This window comes from Microcebus murinus, chromosome 2 (assembly GCF_040939455.1).
Source record: "Microcebus murinus isolate Inina chromosome 2, M.murinus_Inina_mat1.0, whole genome shotgun sequence".
Lineage (NCBI taxonomy): Eukaryota > Metazoa > Chordata > Mammalia > Primates > Cheirogaleidae > Microcebus > Microcebus murinus.
The window spans coordinates 15,561,527-15,583,138 of NC_134105.1; the positions used below are offsets into that span (position 1 = coordinate 15,561,527).

A 21,612-nucleotide genomic window follows, 5' to 3' on the forward strand; every position below is an offset into this window, starting at 1 on the left:
GACCTTGAGAGTGTTCCCCAGACGGTGACGGGGCAACGGCACCCACTCTCCAGCCACCCCAGTGAAGGAGCCACACTTCCGGTTCAGGGGCCCACTCATTTTTACTGTGTGGGTCCTAGAATTTGGAGGCAACATAATGTAGGAGGTTTCCTCCTTCCTCCCGCCTCTGGCTTCCTCCATTAAAGCAGGGAGAGGGACACGTGCTGAACAGGATGTTTAGGACACAGAAGGCTTGGCTTCTTTTACCTTTCCACTGATGGCCTTTTTGGAGAGGAGGTGGCAGAAGACTTGGAGTCCACAGAGTCTCTCCTGAAATCAGAGAAACTGGTGATGAGACTCTCTTGTAGGCTGGCATCAGGACTGACCCCTGAGAGGGTGGAGGAGAAGACATCCCGGAGAGAGAGCTGCTGGGCTGAGGATAAGGGAGCCCACCTGGAACCCACATGCCTGGGCGTGGAGCTCGAGGTGGGGCTGGCTGGTCACTCTCACCTACCCTCCACCCGATGAAGCACTAAAGGGCCAAGCATCTAACACACGCCATGTATGTTCCATGTGTTACGCTGTGCAATTACTCATTATTAGTAACTAATTCTCAGCCGGCCCCTCGTCTTGCTGCCAGGCAGGCCTTGGCTAGCTGGAGTCCACGGAGACTGGGTTCCAGGAATTGCCTGTATTCATTCAGAACCAGAGAAACTGAGAGATCAGCTTCAGCCTCCCCAGCAGGCACGTTGGGAGGAGAACAGGAGAAACACACAGGACTTGGCGATAGAAGAGTTGGGTTGAAATAGCAAGTGAAGGCCGGGCACAGTGACTCACACCTATAATCCCAGCACTTTGGGAGGCCAAAGTGGGAGGATTGCTTGAGGCCAGGAATTTGAGACCAGCCTGGGCAACACAGTAAGACCTCATCTCTACAAAAAATAATTTTAAGAAAATTAGCTGGGTGTGGTGGCAAGCACCTGTAGTCCCAGCTACTAGGGGCTGAGTAGCCTGACTGTCCAGGCTGAGGCAGGAGGATCGCTTGAGCCCAGGAGTTCAAGCCTGCAGTGAGCTATAATCACACCACTGCACTCTCTAGCCTGTGCGACAGAGTGAGACTCTATCTAAAAATAAAAAATAGCCGGGCGCGGTGGCTCACGCCTGTAATCCTAGCTCTCTGGGAGGCTGAGGCGGGCGGATTGCTCGAGGTCAGCAGTTCGAAACCAGCCTGAGCAAGAGTGAGACCCCGTCTCTACTATAAATAGAAATAAATTAATTGGCCAACTAATATATATAGAAAAAATTAGCTGGGTATGGTGGCGCATGCCTGTAGTCCCAGCTACTCGGGAGGCTGAGGCAGGAGGATCACTTGAGCCCAGGAGTTTGAGGTTGCTGTGAGCTAGGCTGACGCCATGGCACTCACTCTAGCCTGGGCAACAAAGCGAGACTCTGGCTCAAAAAAAAATAAATAAATAAAATGAAATAAATAAAAAAATAAAAAAAAATAAAAAAAAGCAAATGAAAAAGAGGAGACAAATTAGATGCATACCATGCCTAATGTAATGCAAGAAAATCAATGCCTAGAAGGAAAAACAGACTGAAAGAAAATACACCCAAATGCTAACCACTATTATGTTCTCGTGATGGGATTAAAGGTAAAATTTTTGTTTCCATTTTCCAAAATACATGTAGCTACATTCTTTTTATGATATATAATATAGTTTTTCCTCTTGTTGGTTTTATACAATTTTTTTTTTTTTTTTGAGACAGAGTCTCGCTTTGTTGCCCAGGCTAGAGTGAGTGCCGTGGCGTCCTAGCTCACAGCAACCTCAAACTCCTGGGCTCGAGTGATCCTTCTGCCTCAGCCTCCCGGGTAGCTGGGACTACAGGCATGCGCCACCATGCCCGGCTAATTTTTTATATATATATCAGTTGGCCAATTAATTTCTTTCTATTTATAGTAGAGACGGGGTCTCGCTCTTGCTCAGGCTGGTTTTGAACTCCTGACCTTGAGCAATCCGCCCGCCTCGGCCTCCCAAGAGCTAGGATTACAGGCGTGAGCCACAGCGCCCGGCCTGGTTTTATACAATTAATCTGCAAATTGCAACACTCACTCCATATCTCACTTACCCTGCTCTCCTTTTTTTTTTTTTTGAGACAGGGTCTCACTCTGTCACCTGGGCTAGAGTGCAGTGGCGTCATCATAGGTCACAGCAACCTCCAATTCCTGGGCTCAAGTGATCCTCCTGCCTCAGCCTCCCAAGTAGCTGCGACTACAGGCACACACCACCATACCTGGATATTTTTTTTTGTAGAGATGGGGTCTTGCTATGTTGCCCAGGCTGGCCTCAAACTCCTGGCCTCAAGTGATCCTCCTGCCTCAGTTTCCCAAAGTGCTAGGATTCCAGGCATGAGCCACCATGCTCAGCCTAATTTTTCTATTTTTGGGGGAGATGGGGTCTTGCTCTTGCTCAGGTTGCCACTCTCCTTTTAATTCCATAGCACATGCTACCTTCTAACATACTATATAATTTCCTTATTATATGTATTGTCTGACATGTCCCCCATGTCAATTCCACAAGAGCAGAGTTTGGTGAGGTTTGTTCACTGCAGTGGACATTGTCTGCAGAGCCCATGTCCCCTCGGGCACTCACACTCTCTATGGCTCAGGACCCAAGGGCTTCCTCCTGCAAGTTCCCCGGGGCTTCCGTCTGTGGGAGTTCTCCCCAGAAGTGCCGGGGAGTCACTAACCCCAGGAGCAGCCCCCAACCAGACACGTGGAAGAGGGGAAGAGAGACCCTCATTCACATGCCCTTCCACTCCCCCGGGGCCCTGGGAGTTCCTCTGCGGGGTTCCTCCCCAGTGCCCCTTGCAGGTGGACAAATGCAGGCAGGAGCCAGAAGCCAGAACTGCTGCCCTAGAACAGGGGAGAGAAGACAGGAGCCTCCCCCCAGAGAACCACCACTTTCTGGCCCTTCCTTGTTGCTTTTCTTCTTAGAACCAATCACAAATATTCTGTAATGATTGCAAATGATTGTGATGAAAACTATTCAGAAACCTGAAAAAAATGCTTAGAATACAATAGCAAGATAAGTAAAAAGATGACATAATAGTTTGTACACTCTGCCTACAAGAATGGAAAAATTATGTATATAAGTAGACCAGGCCTGGGAGGGAAGAGAAAAAAAATGAAAGCTGCTTCATTTTGTCAGATGTGCACACATAGTTCTCATTCTTATTTTAAATTTCACTAATGTGATTATAGTGTTTGTATAATGAATAATCATTAAGAAAATTAAAATGAAAGGAAGTTCATTAACTGAGCTGAAATAGGACTCCTGCCAATTCCATTCTCCCAGCAGAATGGGGAGACACCACCCCACTCTCTGCTCAGTCCCAGTGACAGGTTCATTTCAGAGCTCCATGGCTGTGCAAAGTGAGCTAGCATGACAGTTTAGTGGCCCAGCAAAATGTATACTTCAAGTTTTATTAAGAAAATATAAATGTACATATATATGCTTTTAAAAGACTAGAAAGATATACATCAAAATGTTAATAATGCTTATTTCTGTTATTTCTTCTTGTGTTTGATTTCTGCACTCACTCAGGTCAGGAGTTCAAGACCAGCCTGAGCAAGAGCGAGACCCCGTCTCTACTAAAAATAGAAAGAAATTAGCAGAACAACTAAAAATATATAGAAAAAATTAGCCGGGCAGGATGGTGCATGCCTGTAGTCCCAGCTACTTGGGAGGCTGAAGCAGGAGGATCCCCTGAGCCCAGGAGTTTGAGGCTGCTTCACTTTGCCTCAAAAAAAAAAAAGTTTGATGGTTTTTTATTATTCAAAATTAGTACATATTTATTTTTTTTAAAAAAGAAAGAAATTCGCAATAAGAAAAAAAAGAAACCTTTTATCCTACCATGAAGAAATAATCATGATTTCCAGTCTAGTCTTTTTTCCTATGTATACACAGAATATTCACTTGTTTTTTATAAAAATAGGATCATACTATATATACTGTATTGCACACAGCTTCTCTTAATACTTAGTGAACACACCCCCATGTCATTAATTTCTTCTATCCTGCAGTGCTTCTCCATGGGGGCCCTACTGGCATTTTGAACTTAATAAATAGTCCTTCAATTTGTGGGACAACTTTGTGCACTGCAGGGCATCTGGCATCCCTGCCCCACAGTTATTTCTTTTACAACCAAAACTGGGAGTGGGGGTGGTGGAGGCATATCTCCCTTCTGGTTGAGGATCACTCCTCTCACAGCTTCATTTCCCAACGTGTAGTCCTCAAAACGTGTGTCTTACACAGTTATAATTGTAGACGTTAAGTTAAAAAAGGTTCAGAGTTCAAAAATGTTTCAGAAAAACCAGCAGAAAAATGTGACACACAGAACATAATCTTTGTGCTATAATCTGATTAACTTCTTAAAATGCATTCCTCGTAGTGGATACACTGGGTCAAAAGGAACGTGTATTAAAAATGTTGTTGTATCATGGATGGTGGTGTCTTTAGTATTATCAAATGTCATCCTTTTATTTACTAGATGAGCACACACAGACCCTCAAAGAAGTTATGCGATCTTCCAGTCACACAGGGAACAGGCAGGCCTTATTTATACATCCATGGAGGCTTTTTTTTCTTTTTTGAGACAATGTCTGGCTCTATTGTCCGGGTTAGAGTGTCATGGCGTCAGCCAGCTCACAGCGACCTCAAACTCCTGGGCTCAAGCAATCCTTCTGCCTCAGCCTCCCGAGTAGTTGGGACTACAGGCATGTGCTATCATGCCAGGCTAATTTATATATATATATATATATATATATATGTATATATATATATATATATTTAGTTGTCCAGATACTTTCTCTCTATTTTTAGTAGAGATAGGGGTCTCGGTCTTGCTCAGGCTGGTTTCGAACTCCTGACCTTGAGCAATCCTCCCACCTTGGCCTCCCAGAGTGCTAGGATTACAGGCGTGAGCCACCTCACCTGGCCCCATGGAGGCTTTTATCTACTGTGGTGGATAGAGCATTTGGGGCCTGAAACTCATGCGGTTTCAGGGAACACCCTGCCTATGGTGGGCATGGGGGAACGGGCACAGAGTTGAGACAAACAACCGTTTTGTTCCTCTCAACAGAGGTGTGGAGGTCTGACAATCTGTCACGTAATAGCTGTGTGATCTGGGGAGAGTTGCCGCTCCCCTGACCGGCCTCCTCATTGCTAAATGCAAACGCTGAGTGAAGAGTTAACAAGACGCTTCTCCTCCTCCATGGACAAATAAGTTTCTGGCCCCATGTGCCCTGGAAACCTGACAAAGGTGGAATGTCAGCTGTGTTACTAGGCAACATTGCTTATAGTGCAAATGACCCCTGATTGGTAAATGGTGTCTAGACAGGAAGAGTTATGAATGAACTGCAAACAATTAGTGGAAAACCACAGTTTTCAAACTGCCCTGAGTGCAGTGAATCTTGTAAGCGAGCACTGCCCTTGCTAGGATCCTGGAAGCTTTGTCTATGGGATGCTCAAGATTTGGGACATGGGGCTTCTAAGCCGGGGGGTGGGTAGTTCCCACTCATTATGGTCTCATTTCCCAGCACCTGGGCTATCACCTGTGCGGCCATCACTAGTGTGGTCTCCCATGACAACTCCTGGTGATGAGAGACACCTGAGGCTGCCCTGCTGGCCCCCTGTTCCCTGTCCCTGCAACCTTCTAGGTGAAGCCAGTGCCACGCAGGGCCTATTTGGGTCTTGTGGGTCTGTCTGGTTAAGCCAAAGAAGACCCCAGAGGGGGCACTGCAGGAGGTAAAATCAACATCTACCACCCCTGGTTGTGAGGCTTCAATGAAATAACATAAACAGAGCTGCTGGCAGAGAATGTGACAAATGTCAGCTCCCTTCTCTCCATCCCAGAACAAAATACCTGTTGGGAGGCTCTTCTCGTTTTTTCCTTGGTGGAGAAAGGCCTGCTTCTGGCTTCCAATCCGAACAGTCAAGCCCTTTTTCCTTCTTCTTTCCTTTTTCTCTTTCCTTTCCTTTTTCCCCTTTGAGGGGTCCAGGCGAGTCTGAAAACAAAAGGGTGGCACTGCCCCTTAGCTGAGCTCGGTTTCAGCAGAACCTGGCATGACTTTGGGGATGAGGAGCAAAGGGCAGGGACTAGGACGGCTGCACACACCCCCAACACACACACACACATGCACATACAACATGAACACGTGTGCAAATACCCATTCTCACCTGGGGACATAAATGCACATATTCATACAAATGTGTATAGTAGACACGTACTATATACACAAACACACACAGAGGCACATGTACACAAAACTCACACGTCTATTTAAATCTTGCACTTGTGTACACAAACACTGGCCCTCCTCACTGCACAACTCCCTGACACAGGGGCCATCTGTTGTTTATTAAGTCACTCAATAGACATACACTGAGTGCCTGCTATGAGCCAGGGACGGTCCCATCCCAAGTGCCAGGAGAAAGACATGGTTCAAGGCAACCTTGCCCCCTCTCACCCAGCAGCCGCTTCCAGTTTTTGATGAGGACTTTGGCCAAGGACACCACCTCCTTGTCCGAGCAGTGCTTCCGGACCCCATTAACAGCAACTCCAATCCTGGTTGTCTGCAAAATGAGAGGGTTTAGGGCCACTCTGGGCACAGGCACGTGGGACTGGCTGTCCTCATTGGCAGGCCCCGCCCCAACTCCACCACCAGCTCCCCCTGAGCCTAACCGCCCCCCCCCCAATCCTACCTCTGAGTCATGGCTGAGGCGACAACCCTGACCCTGTAACTGAAGTCCTGCCCTACACGAGGCCCAGCGCCCAAAGCTGAGCCTACTCGGATGGGTAGCTGGATCCCTGCAGCTTTGGTGGGGAGCTGAGGTGGGCGTGGGGGGGCAGGATCAGGGCGCTTTGCTGACCATCAGGACCCCTCCCTATTCCCAGCCCCTGGTGTCTTCTTTGAGCTCAAGTTTCAACTTAGACCTCAGCTCGGGCTATTGCACCTTGCGTCTGTGCTAATTTTTCAGGGCCAAGAGCTTCTGGTAAATTTGGGGGCCACACAGGGATTTAGAAGGGGGCGTTTCCCTCTCCCTGGATCACTAGCTTCTTGGATCCCACAGACCCAGAGCCCTGGGAATTGAGATATTCAAGGAAAGCAAACCAGACTTCCTCCCAGGCCACGTGTGCCTGGAGGGTACCCTGCCCCCCAGAGGGTGCCTCAGGTTCTCCCTCAGTCCCCACCCTAGGAGGGCTGCACCTTGAAATCCGCCTCCCCCACACCTGTCTTTGGAAATTCCTCCCAGACGCCACCCTTGGAGGATCCCCCCCTCCCAGCATCCTGCCCTCCCCAGAGGCACCGCCCCAAGGGCGTCCTGCTCCCCGCCCCTCCCACCTGGAGCAGCTGGATGGTCATCTGGCAGCTGTGTAGCTTCTTCAGCAGGTCCAGAGCCCCTTCCTGTGGGAGGCCACAACAGGAGGACTGAGGCCGGGTTCTGCCCAGGCCCCTCTGACCATTGTGTGGCCTCGGTGGGGGCAGAGAGGGTAGGAGGATGCAGGCAGACAAATGGGAACAGATAGGCCAGGGCAGGAGGAAGGAGAGAGACAGGAAAGATTCTGTCCCCCACCTCCCAGCTGGGCTCAAACACCCCCCCCCCAGCCAGGGTCCCGCCCTGACCGCTCACCCTGCCCTCCAGCCTTGGCTCCCCTGTGCCTCCCACCAGGCGTGCCCACCCCTTCCCCAGCTCTCCAATTACTTCCTGGTGTCTCTAGCCTCTTTCCCTCATTTCCCAGCTGTGAGCTTTGCAGGGTGAGCACTGTGGGCTTTTTTTTTTTTTAAACAACTTTATGGAGGTATAATTGACATATAATAAACCATGCATTTTGCAGTGTACAATGTGATGAGTTTTGACATATGTGCACACCCATGAAACCATTACCACAATCAAGATAAGGACACAGCCATCATCCCCAGAGTTTCCTCATGGCCCTTGGTAATCCATGCCCTCCTCCCCCCCAACACCAGACAACCACAATTCTGCTTTCTGTCACTATAGGTGACCTTGTATTTCTTTTTTTTTTTTTGGAGACAGAGTCTCACCCTGTCGCCCAGGTAGAGTGCAGTGTCGTCATCACAGCTCACTGCAACTTCAAACTCCTGGACTCAAAGATCCTCCTGCCTCAGCCTCCGGAGTAGCTGAGACTACAGGCACGCTTGGCTGATTTTTTTCTATTTTTGGTAGAGACGGGGTCTTACTCTTGCTCAGGCTGGTCTCGAACTCCTGGCCTTAAGCAATCCTCTCGACTTGACCTCTCAGAGTGCTAGGATTGCAGGCGTGAGCCACCACACCTGGCTGTGATCTTATATTTTTAAGGATTTTATATAAAGAGTATGTATGGCATGAATTCTTTTTTCATTTGTCTTTCACTTGGCATAATCATTTTGAGACTCATCCATGTTGCCTTATAAATCAACAGTTCCTTTTTATTGCTGAGTAATTTTCCATTGTTTTTATACTCCACAATTTGTTTATCCATTCACTTATTAATGGAACTTATGGATAGTTTCCAGTTTGGGGCTACCACAAATAAAGGTGCTAGGAACATTCTAGGTACATTCATGTTCAAGTCTTTTTTTGTGGGGGAAGAGGCACAGGGTCTTGCTCTGTCATCCAGGCTGGAGTGCAGTGGCATCATGATAGCTCACTGCAGCCTCAAACTCTTGAGCTCCAGTGATCCTCCTGTCTCAGCCTCCCAAGTAGCTGGGACTATAGGCATGCATCACCATAATCAGCTAATTTTTCTTATTTTTTTGTAGATACAGGGTCTTGCTATATTGCCCAGTCTGGTCTCAAACTCCTGGCCTCAAGCAATCCTCTCACCTTGGCCTCCTAAAGTTCTTGGATTATAGATGTGAACCACTGTGTCCAGCCCATGTTCAAGTCTTTGTGTGGACAAATACTTTCACTTCTTCTTGAATAAAGAAAACTAGTTTAATGTCTAAGACTTTAGGGCTCAGCATAGAGCCCACTGTTCCCTGAGTGAATGAATTTGTGAATGAATAAAGCATAAAGCAGAAAGTAAGAGGGAGAAAAAGGAGGCTTGGATTTTAAAATCTGCAGGTTGCCAGGCCCTAAACACCCCCTGACCCACTTCAGGCTTCTCCTTCCTCCAACCCACTTCCTAGAAGCCAGCCCTGACCTCCTGTCCTAAGACCAGTTACCTGGGGAGCACCAGCCGACTGTGTCCTGTATGGCCCTTTCCTTGGCTCCCACTTCATGGTTCCAGCCGCCACCCCCCACTGTGTCGGGCCTGGACCAGGTCTCAAGGGCTGCCCTCTGTCAGTCCTCAGCCTCCCTCAGAACCTGGGTTCACAGTATGTTTTCAGAGGTATGACCTGCCGATAACTGTGCATGAGAACTTGTGAGTGTACAACTCTATGTGTACCACCAAATAAAAGCTTATTATGTGCTGGGTACTCTTCTAAGTATTTTACTTGCATTATCTCGTTTAACTTTCACAACAACCCTATGAGATAGGTCCTATTTACAATCCTACTTTTACTGAATTATTATTATCCATTGTCACAGAACAGCAATCCAAGAAACAGAGAGGTTAAGTAATTTGCCCAAGGTTGCACACTTTGTAAGGAGATGAGCTGGAATGCAGGCCTTCTGGGCTCTAACCACTATACAACCACGGTAGGTATAGGCATAGATCTGTCTAGACATCTACAATCATGAAATATCAACATTGGTAAACACAGCGGTGTGCTGGTCAACATTTAACGACAATCAGTTCTCAAAGAAAAAACTGACTTGCAGTTTTTGCCAATTTTTGTGGTGTAAATATTCCTCTCACGGCCACTTTCAATCTACCAACATGCCATCACTGAACTGAAGGAGGTATTGGAAGAGATGTACAGTACCACACCATTATATATTATTTCCACCATACAGATCTAATAGAAGTAAATTACCTCTAGACCATAGACCATAGTAAAATGTAGTAAAATAAATAGAAAGTGATGATTTTGGAGGATTTAGTACCTTTGTTTTTAATATAATTTATTTACTTGTAAGCAGATAATTTATGGCAGTGTTTAACAACCAGCTAGCAAAATTCCAATTCACAATCCGTGTCAAGCCAGTTCTACTGGGTGTATGGCTCTGTGTGTCACAGCTATATATTTATAACTGGGTCATATTGGAGAAGAATGGCCATGAGCCTGGGTTCACAGAGCCTTGTGCATATGTTGCGGGGTGTGTCTCTCTGAATACACACATGGAATGTGCAGCCAGCAGTCTCTCTGGTCCAGGAACTATGAGTATGCAGCTCGAGGCACAACTGTGTCTATTTGTTTTTGTGGGATGATGTCTGTATTATAATGTCGGAACGTGTAAATGCGGCTATTTGCTAAGTCTCTAGCTTTGCATGTCTGGCTGTAGCTGTGTTGCGTGCACACACGTGTGTGGTTGTCTTCGTGTATTATCCTGTAACTACAATGGTCAGCGTGTGTCATGTCACCAGCTGTGTCTCACATGCAGTTAGGTTTGTAGTTGTTTGTTCAGCTATTGTTGTGTGGCTGTGTGTGTGTAGCCATGTCTGTTAAAGAGTCGTTACATGCACGTGTAGCTGTGACTGTAGGTACTTGGTTGTAGGTTTGAAGCTGTCTGAGTTGGTGCATGTTCGAGCATCTGGAAAAGCCCTAAGCTGCTGGGACTCTAGCAATTGGCAGTAAACCCCAGGCTGGAGCTGCAACGTGGAGGATCCGTCTTATTTCAGGAAGTGTGTCCTCCTCCGCCTAACCACCGCAGGGCGGGCCCACTTTCACTCCCAGAGCAGGCCCCACCTTCCTCGGCCAGATGCCCGGAGTCAGTGCCCACCCAGTTGCTGCCAAGAGCCGAGGCGCAGACGTGGCTGCAAACTGGCCCCGTGCTGCAGCGACCCTGCGGCCAGACTTGCATCTTTCCTAGAGACTGCTCTGGGCACTTCCACAGGAATCCATTCCCGAGGGACACCATTTCCTCTCCCCGCTTCACAGAAGAGGAAACTGAGGCCCAGAGAGGGAAGTAGAACTACCTGCCTAGGGCCATAAAAGGAGTGAGGGGGAGGCCAAGGCAGGTCCCCTCCTCTTCAGCCAGAGCTCTACCCACCCCTGCTGCCTTTCCCTGGGCCTCCTAAGCTTGCCACCCCACCCTAGCCCTCTCACCCAGAAGCCCAGAATTTCTTTCCTGGCCCAACTCTGCTCAGTAAGGGGCTGGGCTGGGATAACCTGACCACTTGAAATGGAATTTAGTTCTGCCACCCCTAGCTGGGAAAGGACACCCCACGTCGTGAGGCTAAATTGTACTGAGGATCTTGGAGGAGCCTGGAATGGGAGGGGGTGGAGGCTGGGGGTGTAAGCGTGAGTCGCTCCCATCACTCCGCAGGTTGCTGTGTTTCACCTGGCTGTGCAGAAGCCGGGCTCATTCACCAGCTCTTACCAAGCACCAGGCCGAGTTCCACGAAGGGCTTTACAAACCTGTCTCTTCGACCCTCACCACTGCCAGCAGAAACAAACATCTAGTGTCACCCCTTACAATGGGGAGGGTAATCTCATCTCCTTATGGGTGAAAAAACTTCCCTTCTGGCTTTTATGTGGACACCAACTCATTACTGCACAGTGTCTACTCTGGGGTCCCCACGGTTCCAGCGTCACCTCCCTCTGGCCTTGGCCACTCTTCCCTGCTCTAAAACCCTCCTTAGGGTCTCTCCCTTTCCCAAGCTCCTAAGGTCACAGAATGCATTGGAAATGCAGGTCCTGCTGCAGAACGTGGCTATGGATGGTGGGAGGAAAAGGACCTTGGGACAGGGCAGGGTGGCAGGGCATGCCTACCTGGCCCCCCTCCTTTCCCTTTCCTTCCTGGGTGAGCCCAGGCCTTCCAGGACTCAAGGCCAAATTTGCTCTGGCCAGGCGACCAGGCAGCCGCCAGCCCGAGGCAAAGATCACCGGAGATGAAACATTAACTTCCAGTCGCTCTGGGCCTCCAGAGTCCCGCTCCTCCCTCCTCTCTCCTCCCTCAGGCACAAGCCTCCAGCCCACTACCCGCCCCCCTCACCCCGCGGACACCGCACCTGTTCGCCCTCCCCCGCCTGGGCCCCACCCCAAGGCCAAGGAAAGGGAAAGTTGCAAACAGAACTGGCGTTGGCACCGCACTCCTGGGGGTCGTGGGAGTGTGGCTCTCGGCTCTTCTCCCGCAGATCCACTCACGGGGTGCGGGGGAAACGTAGCTTTCACCTCTTCTCTGCCCAAGTTTTTCTGCCCCTTCTCGGGCCACCCAGGATTTGGCCCCTCCTCCCCTCCCGGCTGTCACCGCCGCTCCCGGGCTTTGCACATGCGTGAGTCCCGGGAATCCGAAAGTCCTTTCGCGGGTCCAGGTCTCTTCGTCCCCTTTCTGGGGCCCTGCACAAGCTGCCCAGGGATGAACCCTACACGTCCAGGGGGACATGCACAAGTCACTCCTCCGGGCAGCACGGTCCCCCTGGCACCCTGGGCCATGCACACGCCCACCCTGAGGTGCCCAGCAAGTGTCCCCAAGGGGCCCTGAGTCCTGCACCAGCCACACCTCCCTCGTGTCCCTGAGTCCCGCACGCGCCTGCCAGGCGCCCAGCCAGCACGCGCCCCCGGGAGTGCCCCCCCTCGCTCGCGCCGCGCCTCCTGGGGCGGGGGCCGTGGCCCAAACTCTGCAGCCTCACCATGTTCTTCCTGGCCACCATCTTCTCCAGCTTTTTGGCGATCCTCAGCAGCTCCTCTTCCTGGCCCATGTTGGCCCACGACGCCCGGCAGGGCGAGGGGCGCAGGGGCAGCGGCAGGAGGCGCCAAGGCGGAGGGCGCGCAACCCGCGCGGGCCCCAAACACACAAGACACGCACGCCTGGCAGGGGCGGGGCTCCCCCATCACAACCCCACCCCCCCGCCCGCCCGCCCTCCAACCGTGGGGGGGAGGGGTGACGAGCACTAAATATAGACTTCAAGGACTCGCCCGGACAAAGATTGCCAGCGCCGGCCGGTCGGGCCTCCTGGGAGGGACGGGGCTGTGAGAGAGGGCCCCTCACCTCCGGCCTTTGCCGGGGTGTCCGGGGGCTGAAGGGAGATCTTAGTAGGAGGGCTCGCTGGCGATCAGGGAGGCTGTGGTCCCGGGCCAGAAGGGGTGATCGCGGCGCAGAGGAAATCTCCAGCAGCTCCGGGAAGTTCTGGCTCCTGCGTCTCTGCACCGCTGCAGCTCAAAGCGGGAGGACCCGGCTCCCTGCCTATGCCCAGGTGGAGGCAACTCGGTGCGGTGCGCGCAGATCACATCTTTTGTGCAGGGCCAGCCCTGCCTTAACCTGTGCTCACTCCTTCGTGCGCACGGCCAGTGCATGCCGCGGGTATCCATGCTCTCTGTTTAAGTCTGTATAGCCCAGAACTCAGTTTGCTCAGTTCTACTTTGTTAGTGAGGTTTTGCATTTCTAACAGGCTCCCAAGAGCTGCTGGTCCCAGGACTATACTCTGAGTAGTGAGGGCTTGGAGATTTTCAAGTGGACCAAACTTTGAAAAATACTGATCCAGGTGTACGAGCCCCCTTTATTTATTCAGAGTCAGGCCAGTGCCTTCCCAGTGGGGTTGGGTTTGGAAGGTCATCTTGGTGCAGGGGAGGAAATACAATTGTGCCACCTCCCCTAGCTGTGCACAGGTCTGCCTTCCTATGGAAGGACCTCCTGAAGTATCCCCTGCAGATCTAGTGCTCTTCCCAAACAAATGAGTTTAATTGACAGATAATGATCTTCCTATGCGGGGGTTAGGGGCTCAGGGACCTGGAGGGGAGGCATGAAAAACGGTTCTTGGTGTGTTCAGGTTGGAGAACTGTGGCTTGGAGTGTCCAGTGAAATCTCCAGACTTTCCTGAGAACCCCATCCCAGCGTGGGTCACAGAGACAGTCTGATGTGGACCTATATTCTAAATGCTTGTATGTGACTGGGATCAAGATAGGACAGTGTGGGTTTTGAGTGTCCGAGCAATGAACAAGACAGACCCAGTCCCAGCAAGTTAGAGACTCAGTCTATGGGCAAGAGAAACCTTAAGGAAATATAGACATGATCAATTACTGTACTTATCACAACTGTAGTGAGGGGCAGGGAAGCAGTGCAGGACACCTCTGAGGGGACCTGCACCAATTGGGGTGTCATCTCTGCAGAAACAAAGTTTAAACTTTAGGCTGAATTGCAGAATGGGAGTCAGAGGGAAGAGCAAGGGTGTGTTCATGTAAGACAGGAAGAAGCATCCATTCAACATATATTTACTGAGCACCTACTATGTGCCAGGCAGTTCTTGCTCTGGCATCCAGAAAGGTACAAAACAGTCCTCTTGGACCTCTGAATGTGCAAAGCTCAGGATGGGAGGGTATCTGGCATGTCAGTGTTGAAGGAACCAAAACAAAGTTGGTGTGGCTGCAGCACAGAGGTGAGGAGAGACAGTTGGTAGGACCTGACCACTCAGAGCTGTAGGCCACATTTGGGAGGTTAGACTTTAATGGTGTGGGATTCTGGGAGGCCTCTTGGCAAACCCCCAGGCAAGCTGCTATGGGTTGAAGGGATAGCAGCCTGCAGCCACTTAGGTTTTTTTTCTTTTAAAAAAACAGATTTGATTTTCCTCAAACTTCCATCCAGTCTCTACCCTGAGCTGTGTGACATAAAAAGAAGCCAAGACTCCTACATCATCAGGGCTTGAAGGGCCCTAAGAAAACAGGGTCTAGCCCCTAACTGTACAGACAGGAAGACTGAGACCCGGTGAGGGTGATGATCTGCCCAGGGTTGCAACGCTCGGCTGTATCAGACCTTGTTGGTACCCACCATGTCCTTTCCACCTACCTGTCCACCCTGGAGGTCACCTGCTGACAAGTCCTAGACACCTCTGGGACAGCTTCCCACATTTCTCTGATTGCGGCTTTGGGGTGGGCAGGGAACTGATGCTCCCAGAAAGGACACCCTCAACCAGCAAGAAACCAGAGTTGGTAAAAACCCAGTTTCTTCACTCTCCGTGGGACAACCTGAAGGCATGTTCTAATCAATACCATCTCACAGGTCCCCAACAAGATCAAGCACTTGTAGCCCACAGAGGTAACCCCTAATTAACGCATCCTTTGTTGATTCTTTGAACTTGTTTCACCTTTCTATTCCTTCATTATGCTTCTTTCGATCACAAATAAACCACTTGCCCCCAAATCCCTGTCTCAGAGGCAATGGACAGGGACTTCAGGTCTCCAGACTCTCAGTCCAGTGCTCTTTCCAGGGTTTCTCAGCCTGGGCACCGCTAACATCTTGGCCCAGACAGCTCACTGTTGTGCAGGGTTGACCTGTGCACTGTAGGCTGGTTAGCAGCTTCTCTGACCTTTGTCCACTAAATGCCAGTAGCACCCTCCAGTTGGGAACAATCAAACTGTCTTCTGTTTTTGCCGAATGTCCCCTGGGGCAAAGGCCCCCTTGCAAACCACCCCTCCATACCAGGCTGTCTCCCTTGTCATGTCCAGAGAAAGAATTCCAGGCTCCAAAATTCCTTTCTCTTCCCTGATATTCTTCAGATCACATAAACGGAATCACTGGAATTTACCCCTCAAATCCTTTATTAGAGATGAGTGAAATAAGTCTGAGATGAACAACCAAACAGACACTGGGGGCGCAAAAGACCACCCGCACAGAGCAGCCAGGTCTCCAAGGTAAGCAGCCCAGCCTCCCTGGCCAGACCACTACAGTGGCCACTGGCGCTCTCTGGCCTCCCCTGCTTGGCCTGGCCCGTCCCTGCCAGGGCCCAACACCCAGTAAAGCTGAGATCTTAGTGGCTGACAACAGCTTAAGTGTATCTGCTTTCTAATCAGGGCTGAGCAACAGTGTAATTTCTGGCACTGGGAAGCAGAATCTTGAATCTCTGCCCTCCCATTTCTATTGCTCTCCCTTCTCTCTTGGCCCCTGACTTCCCCCGACTAGAAGGCTTCTCCTGAGTTGGCCCAGAGAAAGAGGAGAAGTGGGGATCAACAACCCAGATGGTTCCTTTCCTTGTTGCTAAGTCAAGGAGATAGGCAAATGCAGGTGAGCCCTACTCTACCTCCTGGCTGGGGAGTATAATGTAGACAGCCAGAGAGGAAGGCTGTGCTGGTCCTCAAGAGGAGTGACCTTCATTTACCAGCCAGTACAGCACAGGTGGCTAAGGGCTGTAGGCAACTGCAGTGGTCATACAGGTACACAGCAGCTGATTATCTCTGAGTCCAGAACCATCCCTCCGGAATCTGACCCTGCCCATTCCCAAGCCCGATCCTTGAGACCAGCTTCCCACCAACTGGGCCCTTGTCTTATTCACAGGTCTGCACATAGAGCTGGAATTTAGTAAAGGGAATGCTAGACCAATAGATGGCCGAGAAGACAGTCCCTAGTCTGGCAGAGTCCTTGATCTGGGAAGTGAATGATACAGGAGGGTGGTCCCATTCTTGTGCAGCCCCCAGATCTGATGAGGGACTGAGGGTTCTGTGGCTGAAGCCAGCTCAGGAGTACTCAGACCCAGCCACAGGGCCACCTACAAGGTAATGAGATAGAGTAGAAAGAATGGCCATCAGCCCTAACGTGGAAGGGCCCGTGTTCGTGGCAGGGGCATGGCCCACAGTAGGAAAAGGCCAGCCACAGAGGCACAAGGGACACAGAGAGTGAGACCCAAGAGAATGAATGCCTCAGCTCCCCAGTTTTGTTAGCTCAAGTCCCAGCTCTGAATGCTGGGGTCCAGCATGAGGTGTGCAGAGGCCAGCAAGGAGCTAGTCTTGCAAAAGTTGCACAGAGCTTGCCGGGAGGACCCCTGTCCTTGAGCCATCTCCTTCAGTGAAGCCAACCTGTGGAAAAAAGGATGAAACTGACATTTTCTAGGTACCTATTACATACCAGATGTTTATCTCACTCGGTCTATACTATTGTGGGTAAATTAAATTATTCCCATTAAACAGACAATGAAACTGAGGCTTGAATAAGTGAAGCCATTTGCCCAAGGTCTTCTAACTCTAAAGCCGGGGCCCTTACTATGATAAATGCATGCATCAATTAACAGCGTGATGAATACTTGATTTTCAGGACAATAGTGGAACTGGGACATGGACACAGATTTGTGTCTGGTGCCTAACTGTGGTGAGCTGAAGATGATGATTCCCCAGAGAGACCCAGCTCCTGCCCCTGCCATCTCCCACTCCCAGTATGACCAATGCCGTCCCCAAGAAGTCCCCAGGGGAACAAGGAACAGAGGAGTCTTCCTTTCCAACACAACTGGCTCGGATCTATGCCCACTCCTAGGGTCAACGAAATAGATGTAATTGTTGGAGGCTTTGTGATTCAGCAGCGAGAAGCTAGATTAAGGATGACAGCTGTCCCTCTGTCCCTGTCACCTCCTGCTCTGCCTGGGATCTAGAAGTCCTTGCGGATTCCAAGAAACCTCCTGTACAAGGGGACAGTTAGGCAAACCAACAACTAGTACCCATCTACACTGACCCTGCCTTTTCTGCAGGGAAGTGATTCCTTCTCTGAGCGACAGGCCTGGCTGACACAGCTCTGCTCATCCCTCCCTGGGGAGCAGCCAGAGCTTGGGCCTTGTCATCTGTCACCCTCAAGGCTCCAGCTCTCCTCAGCTTGGCCCAGCCCTGGGCTGGAGCAGGGAAAGAGGAGCACCAGGACAAGGACTGGCCAAACTGCGACAGCCTGGGCCCACGGCTACTCCAGCCTTGGGGAGAGGTCTCCCACTCCAACACACCTACTCCTGAGCAGCTCTGCCTCCCAGGCACCCTGCCACCACTGCCCCTCAAACCACAGTCCCGGAGCTCCTACCGGCATGTTTCTCTTGGGCAGAGGCTGCCTGGCTGAGGGACCGTCTTCCAGGCTCCGGCCCCCCCGCCGGTAGGAGCGAGTACTCTCGGAGCTGGAAGGCAGGGAGAGGCCAGCGTGACCTTGGTGCCCAGAGAGCCACTCAGAGTGGGGATAGAGGGCTTGGGGGCTGACACATCAAGCCTGGGGCTTAGGATGGGTGGACAGAGAGTCCACAAGGCCCCCAGGCTGGGTTCATCACAGGTCCAAGAAGTCTGGAACTGACCTCCTGAGGGGTCCGTGGTCTCCCCAGGTATACTTCTCCCCAAACTCCAGACTAAAGGGTTTGCAAGGAAAGGAAGGTACTAGATCCTGGGTTAGAGGTGGGGATGGAGTGAAGACCCCACTGAGAGCCTCTAGAATGAGCTGCACAGGTGGGACTAAACCTTCTCTACTCCAACTTTAGCAGCCAGGGTCCCAGGCTCCTCCCCCAGGCAGGGCTTGGGGACGTATGTGAAAGGAGGCAGGGCTCCAATCACCCTCCATCCAAGGTCCAGCAATGCTGCATAAGTCATGGGCCCCAGAGCTGGCCCAGTCTTTAGGCAGGTACTGTTTAGAGGTAGGGAAATACACGGATGCTTAGGCCAGGAGACTTGCCCAGGTAGCACAGGGGGGCCCTCACTAACCTGAACCTCACAGGGGGATACGTCTCTGAAGCGGTGGTCCCAGCTGTGGGGCTGGGTCGGGAGGTGCCTGGGGGCTCCCGGAGGCCTTCCTCAGAGCTGGGTGGGGCTTGGCTGGGACTTCCAGGTTCCATGGGGCTTGTGAGGCTGGAGGAGGAGGAGGCTGGACTTCCCAGGCTCTCGGGGGCCTCAGAGGGCTCTGAACTCAGGCTAGGGACTTCAGAATGATCTGGAATCAGAAAAGATAAAGCCTGTCTTCATCACTCGCTCTGTGTTCAATTTCAAAGCAGTCTTTGGCCTCTAGGACCTGTCGGGGTTCTCTGCGACTTCCCGTTCCCTGTCTACCTCTCCATCGCTCTTCAACTGGAGCGGCAGCCAGGGCAGACTCACTTCTTTGCTCCTGCTCACACCTTCTCCTCAGTCTGGACCCTCCTGGGGACCCTTCTCCCCAGGCTCAGATCGGAGGCTACCCCCCACCAGGAAGCCTTCCCTAACCACCCCTAATCCCAACAGGATGTGCTCCTTCCCTCCCTTGACTTCCCAGAACAAGCCTGTTCCTTCATTCAACAAACAGCCAGGCCCTGGGCTAGGTGCTGGAGAAACAGAGTCAACAAAGCATTCAAAGCACTGTCCTTAGGAGATTTATGTTCTATATAACATGGTGCCTTGTATTATCATGAATTTCATTCCAGTTTTTATCTCCCCCACTAGACTGTGTCTTGGCAGCCCTCAAAGGACTCAGGACGCAGTGGATGCTCGATACATTCTTCTCTCTCTTTTTATTTAAGTGCAGCATTGAGGAATTTGGAATAGGAGACCTGGGTCTGAATCCTACATCAGAGACGTAGCTGTGGGATCTCAGGCATGTTACTTAACGTCTCTGTTGCTTTACCTACGAGGGGAAGATGGTAACCCCCACCTGAGAGGTGACTGTGAGGATGATATGGACGAACACACCCATTCTTAGCTCGGCACCCCAGCACACAGCAGGCCCTCTGTGCATGGCATGATGAGCACTTTTCTGGGCAACCAACCGTACCTCCACTGGCAAGTCTTGCACACCCTTGGACCACGGTCCGAGAAGAGTTTTTGACAGGCAAGGGTGGGGGGCAATCCTCACTCTGGCTCTGCAGGGTGGCTGGCCCCAGGCTGGCGACAGTCTCGTAGGTCTTGTTGCTGATGTCCAGCCTTCCACCGACCCAGCGGGCATGGGCAGGGGGCTTCAGAGGGCAGCGCTGCTGGAGCAAGTGTGGGAGGAGGACAGCCTGGTTCCCCCAGTTCAGCCCTGCCCCTCCCTACACCCGGCCCACTCTGGCTCTTTCCTTCTGCCCCCTAGAGGCCTGAGTGGCAGGGGCTGGGACCCACCTTCTCTTCCTCATCCTCCTCACTGTCAGAGCCCGGCTCTGTGGCAATTCCCCAGGAGTAGTCCACATGCAGAGGGAAGGCGAGGGTCCCAGCCTGGGCCTGCTCCAGCTGCCAGAAACAAAGGCTTGGCAGTTCAGAGGGTCAGGGGCTCAGGAGGGAGAGAGAAAGGGTCAGGGGGCTCCTCTCCTCCCCGCAACACCTCACCAGCTCCTCACACTCCTTGTGCTGCTTCTTCCTGGCTATGTCCAGGGCTGTCTCTCCTGCCTCATTCACTGTGAGGGGGAGAAGTCAGGAGTCAGGGTCAGGGTTAAAGAGACATTATAGCTTAGAAATTAAGATGGGTCTCTGGGTTCAAATCCTGATTCTGCCACTTTCTGGCTGTGTGACCTCAGGCAAGTTATTTAACCTCTCTGGGACATAACTGTCTCATCTATGAAATAAATGTTACACTTGTAACTACCTGACAAGGTGGTCATGAGGATTAAATTAACGAACGTGTAAAGCACTTGGCCCCTTACCAGGCAGATGTTACACAGTAAATGGCAGCCATTACAATCATTATTATTCAGATTCAGCTGGTATTTACTTGGCCAGGTACTTTCAGAAATACTATTTATCCTTTTGCAGGCCTGCCAGGTCAGTGGTATTATTCCCATTTTACAGATGAGGAAGCTAAGGTTCCAGAGATGAATGAGGAACCCCCGGTGTCACAGAGGTGGCCGGAAGCAAGCCAGGATCAGAAGCCAAGTCCGCTGGAGGAGGCATGCGAGCCCCACCTGCGCCCACCGGGGCTCTCGCCTTCAGCAGCAGCTTGAGGCAGTCGGGCTGGCTGTGGAGGGCCGCGCAGTGAAGGGCGGTGCTCCCGTCCGCAGCCTTGGCGTCCAGGTGACCGCTGGGGAAAGGGGGTCCAGGGAGGAAGGAAAGGGAACGTGCCAGTGAGGGGGTCGAAGTCGGGGGAAACAGAGGGAGAGGAAAGGAGGGAAGAGAGTGGGAGAAGAGGGAGGAAAGAGGGGGGTGTGAGGACGCGGGCAGGAGGACGGATAAGGAGGTGCTCACGCGTTCTGGATGATGAAGTCCACCAGAGGCAGGGAGGCCTGGTTGGCAACTTTGACGGCCAAGTGCAGGGCGAGCTCTCCAGGAGCCTGAATACACGTCCACACCTGAGTTTCCCCCAGTTCACCTGCCTCCAACCCAACATTACCCTCTCGACCTCTTGCTGCCCCCTGATACCCCAATAGGAAGCTGCCAGAACCCCTGAGAGAGGAGCCTGAATGGACAGAATCTTAGGTTTGGGAGGACAGTGAAGGCCGCTTCCCTCACTCTTTCCTTCCATGGTTCTTCCTCCTCCGCCTCCAGTAGGTGTTTCCCAAACTTGATTCTTGGCCCTGAGCTCCTCTCCCGGCTCCCACTTTCCCACTGGGCCGCAGCAGACTAGTGCTTTCAGCTGTTGCCCATTGCAGGCTGCTCTAGATTCTCATCTCACCCACGTGCTGTCCCCTCACTGCCCTCTGGACAGCCCCCCAGATATCGGACACACAGCTCAAAGACATCCAACTAGTCAGCAACTCCAGTCCATTTATTCTTTCAAATGTCTCGGATATCCTTTCTTCCTGCTCACATGTTTGTTACTGGAATAGCCAATGCAATGACCTTCCCCGCTCTAATCTGACCTACCCTTACCCATGTCCCAGGCTATTCCAGAAACAAAAAGATACTAGTATTTATTG

At 51.5% G+C, this 21,612-nt stretch overlaps 4 protein-coding genes across 10 annotated transcripts in view; 2 read left to right on the forward strand and 2 right to left on the reverse strand.

The window, feature by feature from the left end:
* The window catches only part of TCEA3 (transcription elongation factor A3), a 34,371-nt gene extending 21,436 nt beyond the window's left edge, over positions 1-12,935 (reverse strand). Inside the window, exons 1-5 of the mRNA XM_075994955.1 lie at positions 12,730-12,935; positions 7,388-7,450; positions 6,512-6,617; positions 5,908-6,049; positions 247-309 (exon numbers count right to left, since the gene is read on the reverse strand). Of these exons, the coding sequence (XP_075851070.1) occupies positions 247-309; positions 5,908-6,049; positions 6,512-6,617; positions 7,388-7,450; positions 12,730-12,798 (443 nt within the window). The 5' untranslated portion in view covers positions 12,799-12,935. The remainder of the gene's footprint in view (positions 1-246; positions 310-5,907; positions 6,050-6,511; positions 6,618-7,387; positions 7,451-12,729) is intronic.
* RPL11 (ribosomal protein L11) overlaps positions 1-21,612 on the forward strand; it is a 484,397-nt gene that overhangs the window by 259,522 nt on the left and 203,263 nt on the right. The gene's annotated exons all lie outside the window — the stretch shown is intronic.
* LYPLA2 (lysophospholipase 2) overlaps positions 1-21,612 on the forward strand; it is a 317,757-nt gene that overhangs the window by 11,404 nt on the left and 284,741 nt on the right. The window lies entirely within an intron of this gene.
* The window catches only part of ASAP3 (ArfGAP with SH3 domain, ankyrin repeat and PH domain 3), a 47,656-nt gene continuing 41,657 nt past the window's right edge, over positions 15,614-21,612 (reverse strand). For 2 of the 4 annotated variants that reach the window (XM_012750798.2, XM_075994885.1), the window contains exons 18-25: positions 20,942-21,027; positions 20,662-20,777; positions 20,090-20,157; positions 19,886-19,993; positions 19,560-19,755; positions 18,524-18,749; positions 17,862-17,952; positions 15,614-16,882 (exon numbers count right to left, since the gene is read on the reverse strand). In XM_012750798.2, coding sequence (XP_012606252.2) covers positions 16,808-16,882; positions 17,862-17,952; positions 18,524-18,749; positions 19,560-19,755; positions 19,886-19,993; positions 20,090-20,157; positions 20,662-20,777; positions 20,942-21,027 — 966 coding nt within the window. In that variant the 3' untranslated portion in view covers positions 15,614-16,807. Of the gene's footprint in view, positions 16,883-17,861; positions 17,953-18,523; positions 18,750-19,559; positions 19,759-19,885; positions 19,994-20,089; positions 20,158-20,661; positions 20,778-20,941; positions 21,028-21,612 lie in introns of all 4 variants that reach the window. The other 2 variants (XM_075994888.1, XM_012750797.2) reach the window with 1 other exon arrangement.